The following is a 19,317-nucleotide window of genomic DNA, read 5'->3' as shown; positions in this document are numbered from 1 at the left end:
TCATGCTACGTGACCTAAGACATGCTTTGGGGATTATTTTTGTAAGTCTGGTATTTACATGGCAGTGCTCAAGCACGGTAATGTTACTTTTGTGAGCAGCCCATAGAATTCTTAAGATTTTTCGGTATATTTGCAATTTAAAGGTTTTGAAATCTTCTTGAAGAACATTTAAACAATATGTAGACATCTGCAAAAAAATTTGTCTTTCCTGGATAAAAAAAATCAACCATTAAGATATCAGATATGACAATTAATTAAATATTCCCTTCAATAATTCTTGCCACAAAAGTAAGGAATGCGAACATTTGCAGTCTGCATTGGCTTACTTTCTGAGGACTTCGATTAGATTTCAGACCACCCCTTAAAAAAGCATCTTAAGCTTTTTTAAAATATGAAAACCGATTTACCAATTTTCATAATACCGGCGAAAGTGCAGACAGTGACTGTTAACATAATACAGCATATAATATCCGGTATACGTATTTTGATAAATCTTAAATGGACATAATAACTATACTCAAGCTTTGTAATAATGATTTCAATTTACAATTGAATGCATTTCCAGTTTAGTGTTATATTTAATATTAAAAATTTATGAAAACTTATTAGTAACAACTGCCCTTATTTGTAGATGTTGAATACCAAACTTAAGAAGAATTAGAATTAAATTTTGACACAATAAATAAAATTTTAGTTTGTGATTAGTATGTAGATAAAGTGATTTAATAGGATAGATACAGCAATGAAAAGAAAGCATGATTAGAGAAGAAACCGATAAGAGTAGAGGGAAAAACTAAGCTAAGTTGAGGTAAGATTTTTTTTTAAGAATGACAATAAAAATATCAAAAATAATATCGGACAATAGATAATTAAGTAAAGTAAGTAAAGTTGTATAATATAGAAATTTATATGAAAAAAAGGCTTTAATGAGTTAAAAACTGAATATATATTTGTATAAATGACAAAAGACATTAAGAAATATTGCGTACTTTTTTGAATTAACCACATATATGGCTCAAGAATTTCGTCTTATTTTTGTGTATGAAGAACAGAATTTTAATGAGGAATATTATTATTCGATTAAATTCTATAATAAGCATTATAAAATTTAAATAAAATAGCTGAATTGCATGCAACTAAAGTGTGAGAGCTCAAGTCATCTAGAAAGCATCCTATACTTGGTATATGTGGGCTATTATAAAAGATAAGGGAACAACATAATCTTAATTTCTATTTTTTATTATTTATTCAATTGCGCCTAGTTATATATAAGAACTAATTAGTAATATTTTTATATTGGGGACTTAAAATAGTTGATATTATCGACTATAATAATTATCTATAATATTATAGTATAATGGTCAATATATAATTTAATTTGTTAAATCAGACAGTTTTGTTCTCTTAAGCCGTCGTATGAGATCTTTTGTTTGAAGGAGTGATGAGGCTTCTGTGTTGCAGTGAACTTCAAATCTTCTTTATGTGCTTCAGCCTGAAGCGTGATTATTTCAGCAAATGTCAGAACATGCAAGTCACTATGAAGGTCGCAATTACGGACATACCATGGAGCGTTGGTAATTGTTTTTAGGGTGTCGTTTTGATGTCATTGGATTATCTGTACAACATGTACAGTTTTCAAGGTATTTAATTTAACGTGGTTGAGAGCGGCGTGAAAGTTCTCTGTTGCAATTGTTTCGGTATCTTCTTCGTTACCATGACATCGTCTGATGAAATATTTTAAATAAATTTTTCAGAAGTTATATTTGATATATCTGTTATAAAGCACATTTGATTATTTTAAAATGTGGACATACTTTAGTTATTATAAACTTTTGTTAATAATATATTCTCTCTCTAATACACTTTATATATCCAATAACGCCTATATCCCATTTGATGGTGTGATGTGTTATCTGCTTGGTCCATCACATCTATTTTAAAACTGTTTGAATAATTGGAGAGAACATTTCATAAAACACAAAAACACTATTTAGTCAGATATCTTCCACACCTAGGTACTCAAAGTGCACATTTAGACCACACAATAAACCAATAACCTGTAAATATAAAAATGTTGATATTCAGCTTTAAACATATAAATGCTGACTAATGATTCGGGATTAGTATTCAATAGATGGTACAATCTCATTATTATTTCCGTATGATTCTTTATTCCAACTGAAGGAGGTCGCTAGAAAATTCAGATATAATTAATCAATATGTTTAGAAATAAATATTAATAATCAATATACGTCAAATTTATCATTCGTATATGGATCATACTTTTACAAACCGGACGAATTTTGGCAAAAAATGACCTCATGATCTCCCATTTGACTGAAATTTTTTTTTATAAGCTCCTTTTATTAAATAAGGAGATACTTATCTCGGGAAAAAATTTTGTAATTGTTTTCCTAGGAGATATGGACCCATTGGGTTTTGAGAATTGGCATTGTAGACACATTTTCAAATGGGTATATCTCAAGTTCTGTAAAAGGTAGAAACTCGAAATTTACAGCGTTTATAATTTTTTATAATTAAGTACTAATATTAATTGTTAAATTTCAAAAAAAATAATTTTCTCAAAACTATTGGCTAAATATTGATATTTTATATATTATTTAGATTGGGTTTTAAATTTTACTACAAAATGAAAATTTTCAAAAACCCATTATTTTTTGATATTTTTTTTTTTCCGCAAAACACATCAACCACATGCGTACTACATTTCCATTGAATGAATTTTCAAAGAATATACTGCAAATATTCTTATATAATATTTTTGATTTCGATTAGTAATAAAATTCTATATAAAACCCAAAAATCTCAGGTCGATATTGTAATTAGAAGTACTTTTAAAAACTTATTTATTGTTCATATCACACCAAACACATACACACGATTTTTCGAAAAAAAGAAAGGAATATGTCAGACAAATTTTTTTTTTTAACTTTTGATTCAAATTAATATATTAATTCTACTTAAAAAATAAATAAAATTAAAAAAAATTAATTTGTCAGCTGTTCTTCATGTTGCTCATACGCACTATAGTACCCATAAATCAATTTTGGAAGAAAATCTATACAAAAATTTTTACTTTTTACTTCTTAAATAAATGTATATTAAATTATACATAAAATATAACCATTTTAAATTAGTTCCGTATCATTTCTGTTTTTCAATTATGAATTTTAACATAATTGAACCGTTTAATAAACTTTTTCTTATATAGATGAACTAAAACGTTAATTAGCCGAATTACCCAGATAACTGCAGCAGATGATCATACCTATCTTTTTCGGTGAAAAAGTTGCTACAGTTGGAAAAATACTCCTCACAGGTAAGAAATGTTATGGGAAGTAAACTGTAACGAATTATAAACGAAATATTTTTTAATTGTTTTAACATTGATTTTATTAATTCTGATTTCATTATTGATACATAATCTGTAATGTCTAAAGAAGAAAATATTTTTGCCATTAATACTGTTTTGGAATTTGGAATAAAGCAGTGATATTTTAATGTGACTTTTAACTGGACATTCCTTAGTTCAGTTAAATAATTCCTTTGGTGTTTGGATTGGATTATTTATTCGCTGAAAGCTAGCTCTTGCAGCATTCCTCTTTAAAGTACCAGCTAAGCTAAATTTTTTTTATTTTTATATTGTGAACCCGATCCATCGGAAAACTAAATAGTTTTTTTATATCCGTATTTAATTTTTTGATGAATTTTATAGCGTATTTTTGGAACAAATGTACAGCAGTTGTGTTGTAATGTAAACTGTCAGATATGCAGACAAAATTTTTTATATGTATTTTTTTATTTTTATCACTGTGATATATTGCAAACGGATGAATTATTATTACTGATTATTATATTATTATTCCAGTGAATACCTTGAACAGAGTTTTTAACAACAAAAGCATAATTTTCGGAAAAAGCACACAAAACTATGCATTCATTTTAGGCAAATTTTTTTTTTTCTTATCATTTAAAGCAATTTGTCTAAACCATCTGTTAAGCATTGCAAATATTCGTCTATTTGGGATTTCAACGTTTTTAATGTACTTCTCTCTTCACGAACCCATTGTTTATATGTAACGGCGTCAATCATGTTGTCATCCAATATCTCCAGAATTTGTTCATTGATATTTTCAGTTCCAGAACATTTAGCGCAGGTTCCTAGAAAACATTCTGTGCGTGCAGTGCTGCAAATCATGCGCTGTAGGCAATCTTTATAGTTATTTGTCGGCTTTCTACTGCGTGCAGTCAGTGCTTTTATATTCACTCCATCTAACTTTAATCGTACGTTTTCGTGTATGGAGCACACACAAACTGAATGTGTGCCGCTTGCTCCTGCAAGAACGCAATGTTGTGGTCGTAGTGATGCAAATTTTGAAAAACTACGTTCAATATCCGGATGGTTGAATTTGAAAAGAGTGTGCAACTCCTTCAAATTGCTTATAATGAGCAGTTTTTTTATTTGTGTTCTTTTTTCCGTCAATTACGGACACGCAGTCTTTTTTCCCAGGCATTTTTCTAGTGATGGTTGGATTTTTGAATCTTCTTCTTTTGGGTCTTCTAAGATTCCATTTTCTGAAGCAAGTTTTTTAGCTACAGAAATCCTATGTTTTGTAGCGTTTGGGAAGTGAGTTGTAATTTTCCGAAAAGGCCAATAATGTACTACACTCAATATTTTTATTTTCATTGTCCTATTTGCTGTGCCATTGAATTTTTAATGCAGATTTTTTAAAATTGATGCAGAGTCGTCGTCTTCATCACTATTGTTGGATTCATCGGGAGGAATTTTGAAAATTTTATGCTTAATCGTTTCAGTTATATCCTTTATTTTTACATTTTTATATTGCTGTTGTTTAAGTTTTTTTGATGTAATTGGGGTATTGCTTATTAAAGATAATACTTTGTTTAATGGACTAAGAGCACCTTTCAGTTTCGTATACAGCCGAACTGCTATTAATTGATGGTTGCATATTTTCCTCGCTCGAAGACTGCCTATTGTTTGCCGATATACCTTCTTTATATATCTTATTATTTTTGGCCCTCATCTCCAGTTTGAGTCGGCAAGTATTACATATACGCAGGATATGATCTGAAACTTGCCTTACTTTGGCCTTGTTTGGGTTGCATTTTCAACTTCAGCGGATTGAAACCTTTTAAGTTATTTAATTAGCTTAGATGCATTTTATTTGTTTCAACTTTTGCCATTATTGAAATGTTCTTACTTGTTTGATCGCTTTTAAAACAGAAACTGAGAACTTGTCAGACTTACTTAACATTTATGTCTAATTTGATTCCAGTATCTTTATAAGATAGATCTATCTAAACTCTCCATATCGATTTATTTACAGTTTATTTCCTATAACATTTCTTACCTGTGAAGAGTATTTTTCCAACTGTAGCAGAATAAAACCGAAAAAGGTAGGTGTGATTATATGTTGCAGTTATCTGGGTAATTCGGCTAATTAACGTTTTAATTTATCTATGTAAGAAAAAAGTTTATTAAACGGTTCAATTATGTTAAAATTCATAATTTAAAAAAAGAAATGATACGGAACTAATTTAAAATGGTTATATTTTATGTAGAATTTAATATACATTTATTTTAAAAACAAAAAGTAAAGATTTTTGTGTGGATTTTTTTTCGAAAATTGATTTAATGGTACTACAGTGCGTATGAGTAACGTGAAGGACACCTGATTAATTAATTTTTTTTAATTTCTTCTAAAAAGAATATCACACTGGAAATATTTATTTTTTAACTAGAATTAATATATTAAAATATCGTGTGTATATGTTAGGTGTGATATGAAGGATAAATAAATTTTTAAAAGTACTTCTAATAACAATATCGTCCAGAAATTTTTGAGATTTATGTAGAATTGTATTAATTATCGAAATCAAAAATAATTTATAAGAATATTTGTAGTATATTCTTTGAAAATTCATTCAATGGAAATGTAGTACGCATGTGGTTGATGTGTTTTGCGGGAGAAAAAAAAAAATATTAAAAAAATTTCAAAAAAAAAGATGGTATCTCGAAAATTTTTATTTCGTAGTAAAATTTTAAACTGAATTTAAATAAAATATTAAAAATGAAAATTTACAAACCAGTGGAGTAGCATTAGCATGACTTTCTTAGCATTACGTTCCTAGATTAGGTTCTATACAAAAGAATGAACAAATCATGCAACAAATAATGCCTCTACGAACAGAATAGTATTGAAATTCAACAATTAAAAAATAAAATAAAAGAATATAATTAATTAATTCAATTATTCTACGGCTGGTTTGTGATTTCGTTCTAATATAAACACAGCAAGTAAAATTGTTAATAAAAACTTTAATAGCAAAAGTAACAAAAAAACTCCAGCAAAATATGAGAATAAAAAAGTCAAGTACGGCTTTGGATCAGTTGGTTAAGCTGCGCTGATTCTGAGCTGCGCGATACTTGCAGTCTCAAAAATAATTATTTACGAATAATTAAATATAAGAATTTTTTCCAAGACCACTGATGATGGGTACTTGGCAATACTCGAATCAGCTGTATGATCAGCCAAAAATTTAATTCAATAAAATAATATAAAATGAATTTTTGTTGTTGTAGTTCATCACTGTTCGAAAAAACCTCTTTACAAACTAGTTTTGAGAAAATTTTTTTTTTAAATTTAACGGTTAATATTAGTACTTAAATAAAAACAGTTTTATTTGTTTAAACAATTTCATAAAAGTTCAATCAATTATCTTTGAAATGCTGTAAATTTCAGGTTTCTACCTTTGACAGAACTTGAGATACAACCATTTGAAAATATGTCTACAATACCACTTCTCAAAACCCCATGGGTCTATATATCCTAGGAAAAAAATTACAAAATTTTTTCCCGAGATACGGGTCTTCTTATTTTATGAAAGGAGCTCATAAAAAAAATTCAGCCAAATCGGAGATCATGAGGTCAAAAAGGTGTCCGAGTTGTAAAAGAATGACCCGTAAGAATATTTAAAAAATATGTAATATTTAATATTTTAAATTCCGAAATTTATGATAATATATATATAATCTATTTATATAAATATAATAATTTAATATTTAGTTATATATATAGGAAAAAATTAAATATCTATATATAAAAATATAATATATATATATAATATATTTTTTTTTTTAAATAATATTTAATATTTATAAAAAAATATAATTTTTAAAATTACATATAAAATTCTAAATTTATATTAAAGTCACATCTAAAAATATTTAATAAATTTTTCATTTATAAATTAAATTATTTTTTAATAATTTAAATTAATTATAATTTATTAAAACAATAATAAAATTTTATTAAATATATAATTTCTAAAAATCTAATATGAGTATTTAAATTAAAATAACTAATATATATATATATATATATTACCACATTTAAAAAAATTTTTAATAAAATTACACAATTTTCTTAAAAAATAAAAATTCAGTGCAAAATTTCAATGAAATTTTTCCAATAAATTGCCTGATTAAAGGGTTACTTTGATAGAGTAAACCATGTGGTTTACCATATTCCTTAATTTAATTATATTTAATAAAATTAAACTATTTCTAAAAGAATCAAAATGTTTTGTGCTTCTTAAATTAAAACATATTTAAATAAAACTAATAAAAAAATAGGCTAATTAAGTTACTGGGTTCTTAATCCATTTATCCTTTTTTTTTAATTTTTATCAATTCATCTAAAATTTTATTTTTTTAATTATAATTATGGGAACAATAATTACTATACATATCTTCAAATTCATGACAAATAGCATGAATAGGATTAGAAATTAATCTACTAGCATTTATTCCTTTAATTATTTTTAAAAATAACTTAATATCTTCTGAAGCTTCTTTAAAATATTTGTTAATCCAAGCATTTAGATCCATTATTTTGTTATTTTCTATTATTTTAATTCTCAAAAATAAGAGTATTAATGAATCCTTAGAAAAAAATTATTTAATGATTCATTCTTCTTTACTAACACAAATAGCAGCCGCACCTCTCCATTTTTGATTTCCTAGAGTATCAGAAAGATTATCATGAATAAATTTAATTATTTTAATAACTTGAAAAAAACTTGCCCCTGTAAGTTTAACCTCATATATTAGAAATAATTTCTTAATAAGAACAAGAATCATTTTATCTGCTATTATTGGAGCTATTGGAGGTTTAAATCAAACTTCTTTACGAAAATTTGTAGTTTTTTCTTCCATTAATCAAATTAGATGAATATTAATTTCAATAAATTCTAATAACATAATATGATTAAATTATTTTTTATTTTATTGTTTTTTAGCAATTACATTAATATTCATATTTAATGTATATGAATTAACTCATATTAATCAACATTTTTTACTCTTTAGTAAAATAAAAGGTTTTAAATATTTAACTTTTATAAATATTTTATCTTTAGGAGGATTACCCCCCTTTTTAGGATTTTTACCAAAATGATGAGTTATTCAATACATTAATATTAATAATAGATTACTATTATTAATAATTCTTCTAATAACTTCATTAATTACTTTATTTTTTTATCTTCCTTTAACTTATTCAGCATTTATATTAAGTGTTGTTTTTGAATCAAAAATTTTATATTATAATTTAATTAGAAATAGGTTTAACTTTATTTATTTAACTATTTCATTTTTTTTTTAGATTTAGATTATTATTAGTTTCAATTTTTTACCTTTACTAAATAAAGGTTTTAAGTTAATAAAACTAGTAGCCTTCAAAGCTGAAAGTATGAAATAATTCTTAAGCCGTAGTATAATAAAATACACCGTTAGAATTGCAGTCTAAAATCATTTATTTGACTATAAAGGTAGCTACTGATTAAATAGAAATAATTCTTATGAATAAATTTACAGGCTATTGCCTAAAAATCAGCCATTTAATCAATAGCGACAATGGCTTTTTTCTACAAATCATAAAGATATTGCAACCCTTTATTTTTTATTTGGTGCATGAAATAGTAAGAACTTCTTTAAGAATTTCAAATCGAGGAGAATTTGGACATCCTGGAGCTTTAATTGGAGATGACCCTCTCGGGGATTGTGGCCTTGTCGTGGCGAGGGGACTTAGTAGGGTGCAATGATCCTGAGAGTGATGCCGGCGGTAGCGTAGCTACTGGTAGGGCCTCCCTTGCCGGTAAGGTCAAAGAGGAGCATCTGAAGCTAAGAGCAATCCACAACGGTTCGCGATCCGGATGGTCTTTTTCCTCCATGACGTCCCGGGATGTAGGCAAGATACAGCATCTTCAATCTTCGCTAAGAAGCCCACCGTTTTCTCGGACTCTCGAGTCTGAAGGTCTGACTGGTGGCCTTAACTGGCAGCCCCAGTACCAGTATAGGATGCATGGGCTAATCACTCGTTCATCTGAATCTACACGATTACTGAAGCCGAAACAAATAATTATAACCAACGGCTCCCTTTGATGACGACTATTGGAATGAAAATACGGAAACGATTCGGAACCTGGAATATAAGAACTCTAGCAGAAACATCAAAACTTGCTCAACTTGAACGTGAATTTGTACGTCTCAATCTTTTATTCATCGGGCTAAGCGAAGTAAGATGGAATGGCTGCGGCGAATACAAAACATCCTCCGGCGCTACACTCATATACTCAGGAAAGGCCACAGGCGAAAAAAGAGAAAGTGGAGTAGGCTTTCTATTATCCAAAGAAGCTAAACAAGCGCTCATAGAATGGCAACCACATGGCGACCGAATAATTCTGGCAAAATTTAAAACTCGAGCCAGAACCCTCACATGCATACAGTGTTACGCGCCTACTGAAGTCACCGATCCACAAATCAAGGAAAATTTTTATGACTCCCTATACTCTGTTTTAAATAAATGCCCTAGAGGTGAAATAAAGCTCGTCATGGGAGATTTCAACGCACAAATCGGGCCAGATAACAATGGAAGAAAGCAAGTGATGGGTAAACATGCTCTCGGCACAATGAACGATAATGGGGAGCGTATCTATGAATTATGTAACACCATGGGCCTCACCATAGGAGGTAGTCTCTTCCCGCACAAACATTTGCATAAAGTCACTTGGATTTCCCCAGATAATGCAACAGAAAATCAAATCGACCACATTGCCATCAGCAAAATGTGGAGACATTCATTATGTGATGTCAGAAAGAAAAGAAGTGCAGACATGGCTTCTGACCACCATCTATTAATCGGTGAAATACAACTCAAATTAAATGCGGTCTTTAGAAAGCCACAATTCAAAAGGAAACGGTTCGATCTCGCCAAACTCGACAACCCTACTGTTCAAAATAACTATCAATCTCTTTTATCGGCCCAAATCCCTAATTCCTTGCCACTAGAAGAAGAAATCTTTGAAGCCGAAACTTATTGGGAACAAGCAAAATGTGCCTTCACTGAAGCAGCACAACAAAGTGTCGGTATTCCTCAACGTCAAAATAATCCGTGGATCACCGAACATACATGGAATCTTATAAAAGCGCGCAAAGGAGAAAAAGAAAAGGTTAACAGGGCAAGAACGCGCCAAACAAAGCAACAGGCACAAGCCAACTACAGTATTGCCAACCGCAAAGTTAAACGCAGCGCTAGAGCCGATAAGCGCAGATGGCTCGACAATTTAGCAACAGAAGCCCAAAAAGCAAGCGAATCACATAGGCTCAAAGACCTACACAACATCACTAAAGCTATGGTGGGACGTAAACACAGGATTGCAAAGCCAATAAAAAATACCAGAGGCGAACTAGTACACTCTACCGAAGATCAGCTAAAAGTTTGGGAAGATCACTACAGAAATCTCCTAGCGGGAAACAACACCTATCCTCAGCAGGAACTATGTAGTAGACACCACGAACATGTTGCTCGCAACGATATAAACACATATGTACCTAACATCAGTGAAATTGAGGCAGCAATAACTCAGCTTAAAGCAGGTAAGTCCGCTGGTCCGGACAATATTGCCCCCGAACTGCTCAAAGCAGACAAAATTTCAGCTGCTCAAATTATTCAACCAATTGTCAACAACTTCTGGTCCCAAGAGTCATTACCGCCTAATCTTAAAGACGGCATCATTATTAATATACCAAAGAAAGGTAACCTGATGGAATGCTCCAACTGGAGAGGCATAACTTTACTAAATGTAGCTTATAAAGTTATTGCTCAAATTTTACATAAACGTTTAACTTCGGCCGCTGAGCCTACACTACGAGCCGAGCAAGCAGGATTTAGGCATAATCGATCATGTGCCGACCACATAAACAGCCTTCGAATAATAGTCGAACAGTCTAGCGAATGGCGATCTCCCCTATACTTGCTGTTTATCGACTTTAAACGTGCATTCGATACACTTCTCCATACCACCATCTGGTATGCACTTCTACACAATCTTTACGTTATAAAACATCAACAACTAATATATATAATTGAAAATGATAACAAATTTATTTTTTGTCTTTGACCCCCCTTCAAGTATCTTTAACTTTTCTATTAATTGAATTAGAACTTTTTTAGGAATTATCATAATTCCAAAAATTTATTGATTAATTCATTCTCGTTATAATATTTTATGAAATAATATTTTATTAACTCTTCATAAAGAATTTAAAACATTATTAGGACCCACAGGAAAAAATGGATCTTCATTAATTTTCATTTCCTTATTTACAATAATTTTATTTAATAATTTTATAGGATTATTTCCTTATATTTTTACAAGAACTAGTCACTTGACATTAACTCTACCATTATCTCTTCCATCATGAGTTTCTTTTATAATTTATGGTTGAATTTATGGTTATGGGTTCTTCAAGGAACCCCAGCAATCTTAATACCTTTTATAGTAAGTATTGAAACAATTAGAAATATTATTCGACCAGGAACTTTAGCAGTTCGATTTACTGCTAATATAATTGCTGGACATTTATTATTACCATTATTAGGTAACACAGGCCCATCATTAACTTCATGGACTTTATCTATTTTATTATTTAGACAAATCTTAATATTATTATTGGAATCTGCTGTAGCTATTATTCAATCATATGTATTTGAGGTATTAAGAACGCTTTATTCTGGAGAAGTAAATTAATGTCAACTCATTCAAATCATCCATTTCATTTAGTAAATAATAGTCCTTGATCTTTTACAAGAGCTATTGGTGCAATAACAATCGTTTCAGGAATAATCAAATGATTTCATCAACATAATATATCATTATTTATTTTAGAAGGAACATTTCAAGGTTAACATACATTTAAAGTAACAACAGGATTACGATGAGATTTAATTTTATTTATTTTTTCTGAAGTTTTATTTTTTTTTCGTTTTTTTGAGCTCTTTTCCATAAAAGTTTATCCCCAACTATTGAATTAGGAGCCTCATGACCCCCTATAGGAATTATTCCTTTTAACCCATTTCAAATTCCACTATTAAATACTGCTATTAAATACTTATTAGCTTCAGGAGTAACAGTTACATGAGCTCATCACAGATTAATAGAAAATAATCATTCACAAACATCTCAAGGATTATTAGGAGTTTATTTCACAATTTTACAAGCTTATGCATATATTGAAGCACCTTTCAGAATTACTGATGCTGTTTATGGATTAACATTTTTATAGCAACAGGATTTCATGGAATTCATATTTTAATTGGAACAACTTTTTTATTAATTTGTCTAGTTCGTCATTTAAATAATCATTGTCCTAAAAATCACCACTTTGGATTTGCAGCAGCTGCTTGATATTGACATTTTGTTTATATTGTTTGATTATTTCTTTATATTTCAATCTACTGATGAGGAGGATAATTAACTTTATTATTTATCTAAATAATATAAAAAGTATATATGACTTCCAATCATAAAGTCTATAAAATATAGATTAGATAATCTTATTATTAACAACTACAGCATTAAGTATTCTATTAATTTGTTCTGTTGTAATATTTCTAGCATCAATCTTATCAAACAAAATACTAAATGATCGGGAAAAAAATTCTCCTTTCTCCATTTTCACTTCATTTTTTTTTAATTACAATTATTTTTTTCGATTTTAGAAAATCATAATTTTAATCATAATTTAAAATTTTTCTAATTAATTCATGTGAAGAATAACTTCAATTATCTTTATTATTATTTTATTAGTAGGAGTATACCATGAATGAAATCAAGGAATACTAAATTGATCCAATTAAATAAGATTAATAAATTTAGGATTGCAGGTAAATTTAACATATGATTTGCATTCATAAAATATTATTTATGTAATCTATTTTATAAAGAATATGAAATGATAAGTCACATTTAGTTTCGACCTAAGATTAGGTAAATCTACCCTTATCCTCTTTAACTGAAACCAAAATAAAGGTTTATTACTGTTAATAATAAAATTGAATGAGATTCCAATTAAAGATATATAATGGACAAAAAAAAGCTGGTGACTTTTATTTTTAATGTTTAAATTCCATTTATATTTCTATTTATTACTTTATTAAAAACATAACATTTTCATTGTAAAAATAAATAAATAATATTTATAATTACTAATTTTAATTCACTAAATATTAAAAGATAAATATATCTCCAATACAACTTCAGTGTAATACTCTAAATATAAGCTATTTAAATATCAATTAACAAAAAATACTAATATAAAAAAAAAATAAACTATATTATAATTAATCTATTATTTTGTAAATATTGATTAAACTTTGAATATTTTGCTAAATGTTTATACAAATAAAATCCACCAAAAAATTCTGATCAGCCTTGATCAATTCTTTTATATAACTCTTTACCTAAAAATAAAAAATTATAAACAATATTAGGAATAAATCATATAGAACCAAAAAAAAAAGGTAAACAAATTATTGAAGGAGTGAACAACAATAACCAATTTGAAAATCCTCCTCCAATAATTCTTATAAATAATAACCCAAGTATCCCCTTTAATATAATTCAACTATTATCTCTTAATATATTCAAACTTAAAAAATTAAAATTTCCAACTAATGAATAATAAACTAAACAAATTGAGTATCTAACTGTTAATTCCGTAGAAAAAAATAAAAAAAAAAGAAAATATACTAATATATGTTAAAGATACAATTTCTAAAATTATATCCTTTGAATGAAATCCTGCTAAAAAAGGTATCCCATATAAAGCTAAATTTGCACCATTATAAATTCCCAAACCTCCTATTAAATGAATATCTTGTAAATTATTTATAGTATGAATAATAGCTCCAGAACACATAAACAATAAAGCTTCAAATAAAGCATGAGTCAACAAATGAAAAAAAGCTAATTTATAAAATCCTAATGATAAAATTCTTATTATTAATCCTAACTGACTTAGTGTAGATAATGCAATAAATTCTTTTTAATCAAATTAAAAATTGGCTCTAAACCTGGAGTTAATAATAAACATTGTCCTAAAATAGATTCACCAATTAATAAATTAAATCGAACTAATAAATAAATTCCAGCTGTTATAAGAGTTGATGAATGAACTAAAGCTGAAACAGGAGTAGGAGCAACTATTGCAACAGGTAACCAAGCTGAGAATGGAATTTGAGCTCTTTTAGTTATTGCAGCTATTATAATTAACATTCCAATAATTATTATATTTACATCTAAAATATTAAATTTTAATAAAAAAATATAGTTTCATGATCCATAATTTAATATTCAAGCAGTTGTTAATAACAAAGTAACATCTCCAATTCGATTTGACAAAACAGTCAACATACCTGCATTATAAGATTTCACATTTTGAAAATAAATCACTAATAAATAAGAAACTAATCCCAAACCATCTCATCCTAATAAAATTCTAATTTAATTTGGTGAAATAATTAAAAATATTATTGAACCAACAAATAATATAACTAACAAAATAAATCAATTAATATTTATATCTCCTAATATATATTTTTTTCTATAATAAATTACTAAAGAAGAAATTAATAAAACAAAACATATAAAAATTCATCTTATTCAATCAAATAAAAGAGTTATTACTATTATAACTCTATTTAAAGAAATGAACTCTCATTCTAAAAAAATTAAATAATCTTGATTAATAAATAACAAACCTAATTAAAAAAGAAATAATTTATAAAACAATTAATAATCAAAATCTTGTTCTACATAAAGAAAAATTCCTCATAATTTAAAATAAAATATTATATTATTAATACCACAAATCAACGTTTTAGTTAAACTATTTAAATATAATAAATAACAATTATTTCACTTTTTATAATTAATAAATTTAAAGGAACTCAATATAACAATAATAATAAAAATTCCTGTATATTATTTATTCTAAAAGAAAAAGTTCCAAAATAAATTTTTTTCCATGCTGTCTATAAGAATATAAATATAAGGTATATGCAGCTCAAAAAAAAGACAAAAATGATAACCTAATTATTGAGTATCAAGATTAACCCACAATTCTATTTATTAAAGAAATTTGCCCTAATAAATTTAATACAGGAAGAACAGCTATATTTCCTGATCTTAATAAAAATCATCATAAAGTTAAAGAAGGTATAACATTTAATAACCCTTTATTAATTAATAATCTCCGTCTTCCTAATCGCTCATATCTAATATTAGCTAAACAAAATACACACCAAGAACACAAACCATGCCCAATTATAAATCTATATCCTCCGCAAATTCATCAATTTCTTAAATTTATAATTCCTGCTAAAACAATCCCCATATGAGCAACAGAAGAATAAGCAATCAATGATTTTAAATCAACTTGACGTAAACAATTTAATCTAACTAAAATACCTCCAATTTAGGAAATTCTAATAAAAAATAATTTCATTTTAAACAAACAACTGAAATAAAAGAAAATACCCGTAAAAGACCATATCCTCCTAATTTTAATATAATTCCAGCTAAAATTATTGAACCAGAAATTATAGCTTCAACATGAGCTTTGGGTGACCATAAATGAACTAAAAATATAGACATTTTAACTAAAAGAGCTAAAATTATAGATAGATACATTAATTCATAATAAAATATATAATTACTTAAAATATAAAAATTTGAATTTCCTGATTTTTCATATAAATAAAAAATACCAATTAATATTGGTAAAGATACAAATAATGTATAAAATAATAAATTAATTCCCGCTTGTAAACGTTTAGGTTGATCCTCATCCTAAAATTATTAATAAACTTGGAATTAAACTTCCTTCAAAAAATAAATAAAAAGCAAAAATATTCATACTAGAAAAAGTTAAAACCAAAAACCCTAATGTAATAATTATATTAATCATAAATAAATTATTATAATTATTAAATTCATAAATTGTTTCTCTTGCTATAAATACCAATGCACAAATTTAAAATCTTGATAAAATTAATTCATAAGAAATTATATCGTATCCTAAAAAATAAGAAATATTTATAAAACAATTTCTATAAATATTAAATAAAATCAATATAAATCTAATTAAAAATAGTGTATTCTGAACCATACAAAATATATTATTAAAATACAAATAGGAATTAAAAATGAAATAAATAATTAACTTTAACATTTATAAAATTTTAAATAATTGAAAATAATCATTTCCATGAGTTCGAATTATAGAAATTAAAATAGAAATACCTAAAGCTCCCTCACAAACTCTGAACGTTAAATACATATTATAAAATAATTACTATAATCTATTATATTCATATAACTATATAAAACAAATAAAGTACTAAAACATTATACTCTAAGCATAATAATATGGATAATAAATGTTTTCGATTAGAAATAAAAGAAAAAATTCCAATTAATACTACAACTGAACAAAATAATCAAAAATAAATTATAAGTTTTTAAGTTTTAATAGTTTAACAAAAACGTTTGTCTTGTAAACCAAAAATCAAAAATAAGTATAATCTTTTAAAACTCTCAAGAAAAAGGATATAATCCTTTATCATAAGTCCCAAAATTTTTATCTTAATTGAACTATTTCATGAAATTTTACATATATTAATTTTAACTTTAATATTAATTTCAAGTATTATATTACTATTTTTAAATCATCCCTTATCAATAGGATTAATACTTTTAATTCAAACGATTTTAATTTCAATTATTTAATTATTTCAGGATTCATTTCAAAAAGATTTTGATTTGCTTATATTTCATTTTTAATTTTTTTTTTAATTTATTCTATTAAAAGATTAGTATCAATTTCATTAATCTCCATAATTTCAATTTTGTGAATTTGTATATATAATTATATTAACATAGACATATTCATAAATAATGAATGTATATTATTAACTAATTTAAAAAATTTAATTGAAGATAATTCAATTTTTTTAATTAATTATTTATTAATTACTTTAATTGCAATTGTTAAAATTACTAATATATTTTTTGGACCAATTCGACTTATAAAATAATGAAGAAACCTATACGAATCAAACATCCCCTTTTCAAAATTATAAATAATTCTTTAGTAGACTTACCAACTCTCATTATTTCCTCTTGGTGAAATTTTGGATCTTTACTAGGATTATTTTTAATTATTTCAATTTTAATTGGATTATTTTGAGCCATACACAACACAGCAGATATTAATATAGCTTTTAATAGAATTAGACACATTTGTCAAGTTGTGAATTATGGATGACTATTACGAACTATCCATGCTAATGGAGATTCATTTTTCTTTATTTGTATTTATCTTCATATTAGACGAGGAATCTATTACAATTCTTATAAATATACTCAACCCGATTAGTTGGAGTTATTAATTTATTTTTAGTAATAGCAACTGCTTTTATAGGATATATTTTACCATGAGGACAGATATCTTTTTGAGGAGCTACAGTAATTACTAATCTTTTATCCGCTATCCCATATTCAGGTACTGATTTAGTCCAATGAGTATGAGGAGGATTTGCAGTTTACATTAACCCGATTTTTTACTTTTCACTTCATTTTACCTTTGATTCTTTTAGCAATAACAATAATTCACCTTCTTTTTCTTCATCAAACACGATCAAATAACCCAATAGGATTAAATTCAAATATTGATAAAATTCCACTCCATCCATATTTTGATTTTAAAATATCACTGGATTTATTATTTTAATTACATTATTTATTTTATTAACTCTAATAAATCCATATATATTTGGAGATCCAAATATTTTTATTCCGGCTAACCCTTTAGTAACTCCCATTCATATACAACTTTTTAATCGCTTATGCAATTCTACGTTCTATTCTTAACAAACTAGCACGAGTAATCGCTTTAGTATTATCAATTGCTATTTTAATAATACACCTTTTTATAATATAAGAAAATTTCAAGGGCTACAATTTAATCTTATTAATCAAATTTTATTTTGAATTATATTATCTACAGTTATTTTATTAACCTGAATTGGAACTCCACCAGTCGAAGAACCTTATTTAATAATTGGACAAATCTTAACAATTATGTATTTTTCATATTTCTTAATTAATCCCTTAATTAATAAATAATGAGATTATTTACTAAATTGAAATTTAAGTTAATGAGCTTGAAATAAGCATATATTTTGAAAATATAAGATGGGTTTAACATTTTCTATTAACTTTACTAAAAATAATTCATATAAACAAATATATTTTTAACTCAATTATAAGTTCAAAGAATATGGTAAATAACATTTTCATGATAAATATATTAATTTATCATACCGAAATCAAGGTAAAGTTCCTCGAACTCAAATAAATAAAAAAGAAATAAATACTAATTCAAAAAAAATTAGAATTTATTTATATTATACATTATATTTACCTAAACTTTTCAAAATTTTTTATTACAACATAGAAATATACTAATTTTATCATTATTATTTAATAAATTAAATTAAAAATAAAATTTTAATATATAATTAAAATATAATAACTATTTAATATTAAAAAATAAATTGTAACAAACTTTTTAATAATCGCTAATTCTAAGCACATAGTTAATTTAAATTTATAAAACTTTTAATAATATATTTTACAGCTTATCCTATAAAATATTAAATTAATTATTTATTTAAATTTTTATAAATAAATTAAATAATAATCAATTCTGAATTAAATTTATTTCTTAAAAAACTAGGTACCATATTAAACGAAAAACATTTCATTTCTAAAAATTTATTAAAAATAATATTTTTACATTAACTTTTATAAATGTTTAACTCCTAATAAATCGAAAAAAATATTCAAATAAATATTATTTATTCAATA

At 26.2% G+C, this 19,317-nt stretch overlaps 1 protein-coding gene across 1 annotated transcript in view; it reads left to right on the top strand.

The window, feature by feature from the left end:
- The first annotated feature begins 9,501 nt into the window (after positions 1-9,501).
- LOC119688584 overlaps positions 9,502-19,317 on the top strand; it is a 25,242-nt gene continuing 15,426 nt past the window's right edge. The window contains exon 1 of the mRNA XM_038103257.1: positions 9,502-11,290. Coding sequence (XP_037959185.1) covers positions 9,502-11,290 — 1,789 coding nt within the window. The remainder of the gene's footprint in view (positions 11,291-19,317) is intronic.

This window comes from Teleopsis dalmanni, chromosome X (genome assembly GCF_002237135.1).
Source record: "Teleopsis dalmanni isolate 2A chromosome X, ASM223713v2, whole genome shotgun sequence".
NCBI classification, from domain to species: domain Eukaryota; kingdom Metazoa; phylum Arthropoda; class Insecta; order Diptera; family Diopsidae; genus Teleopsis; species Teleopsis dalmanni.
This window is presented reverse-complemented; position numbering and strand designations above follow the sequence as displayed.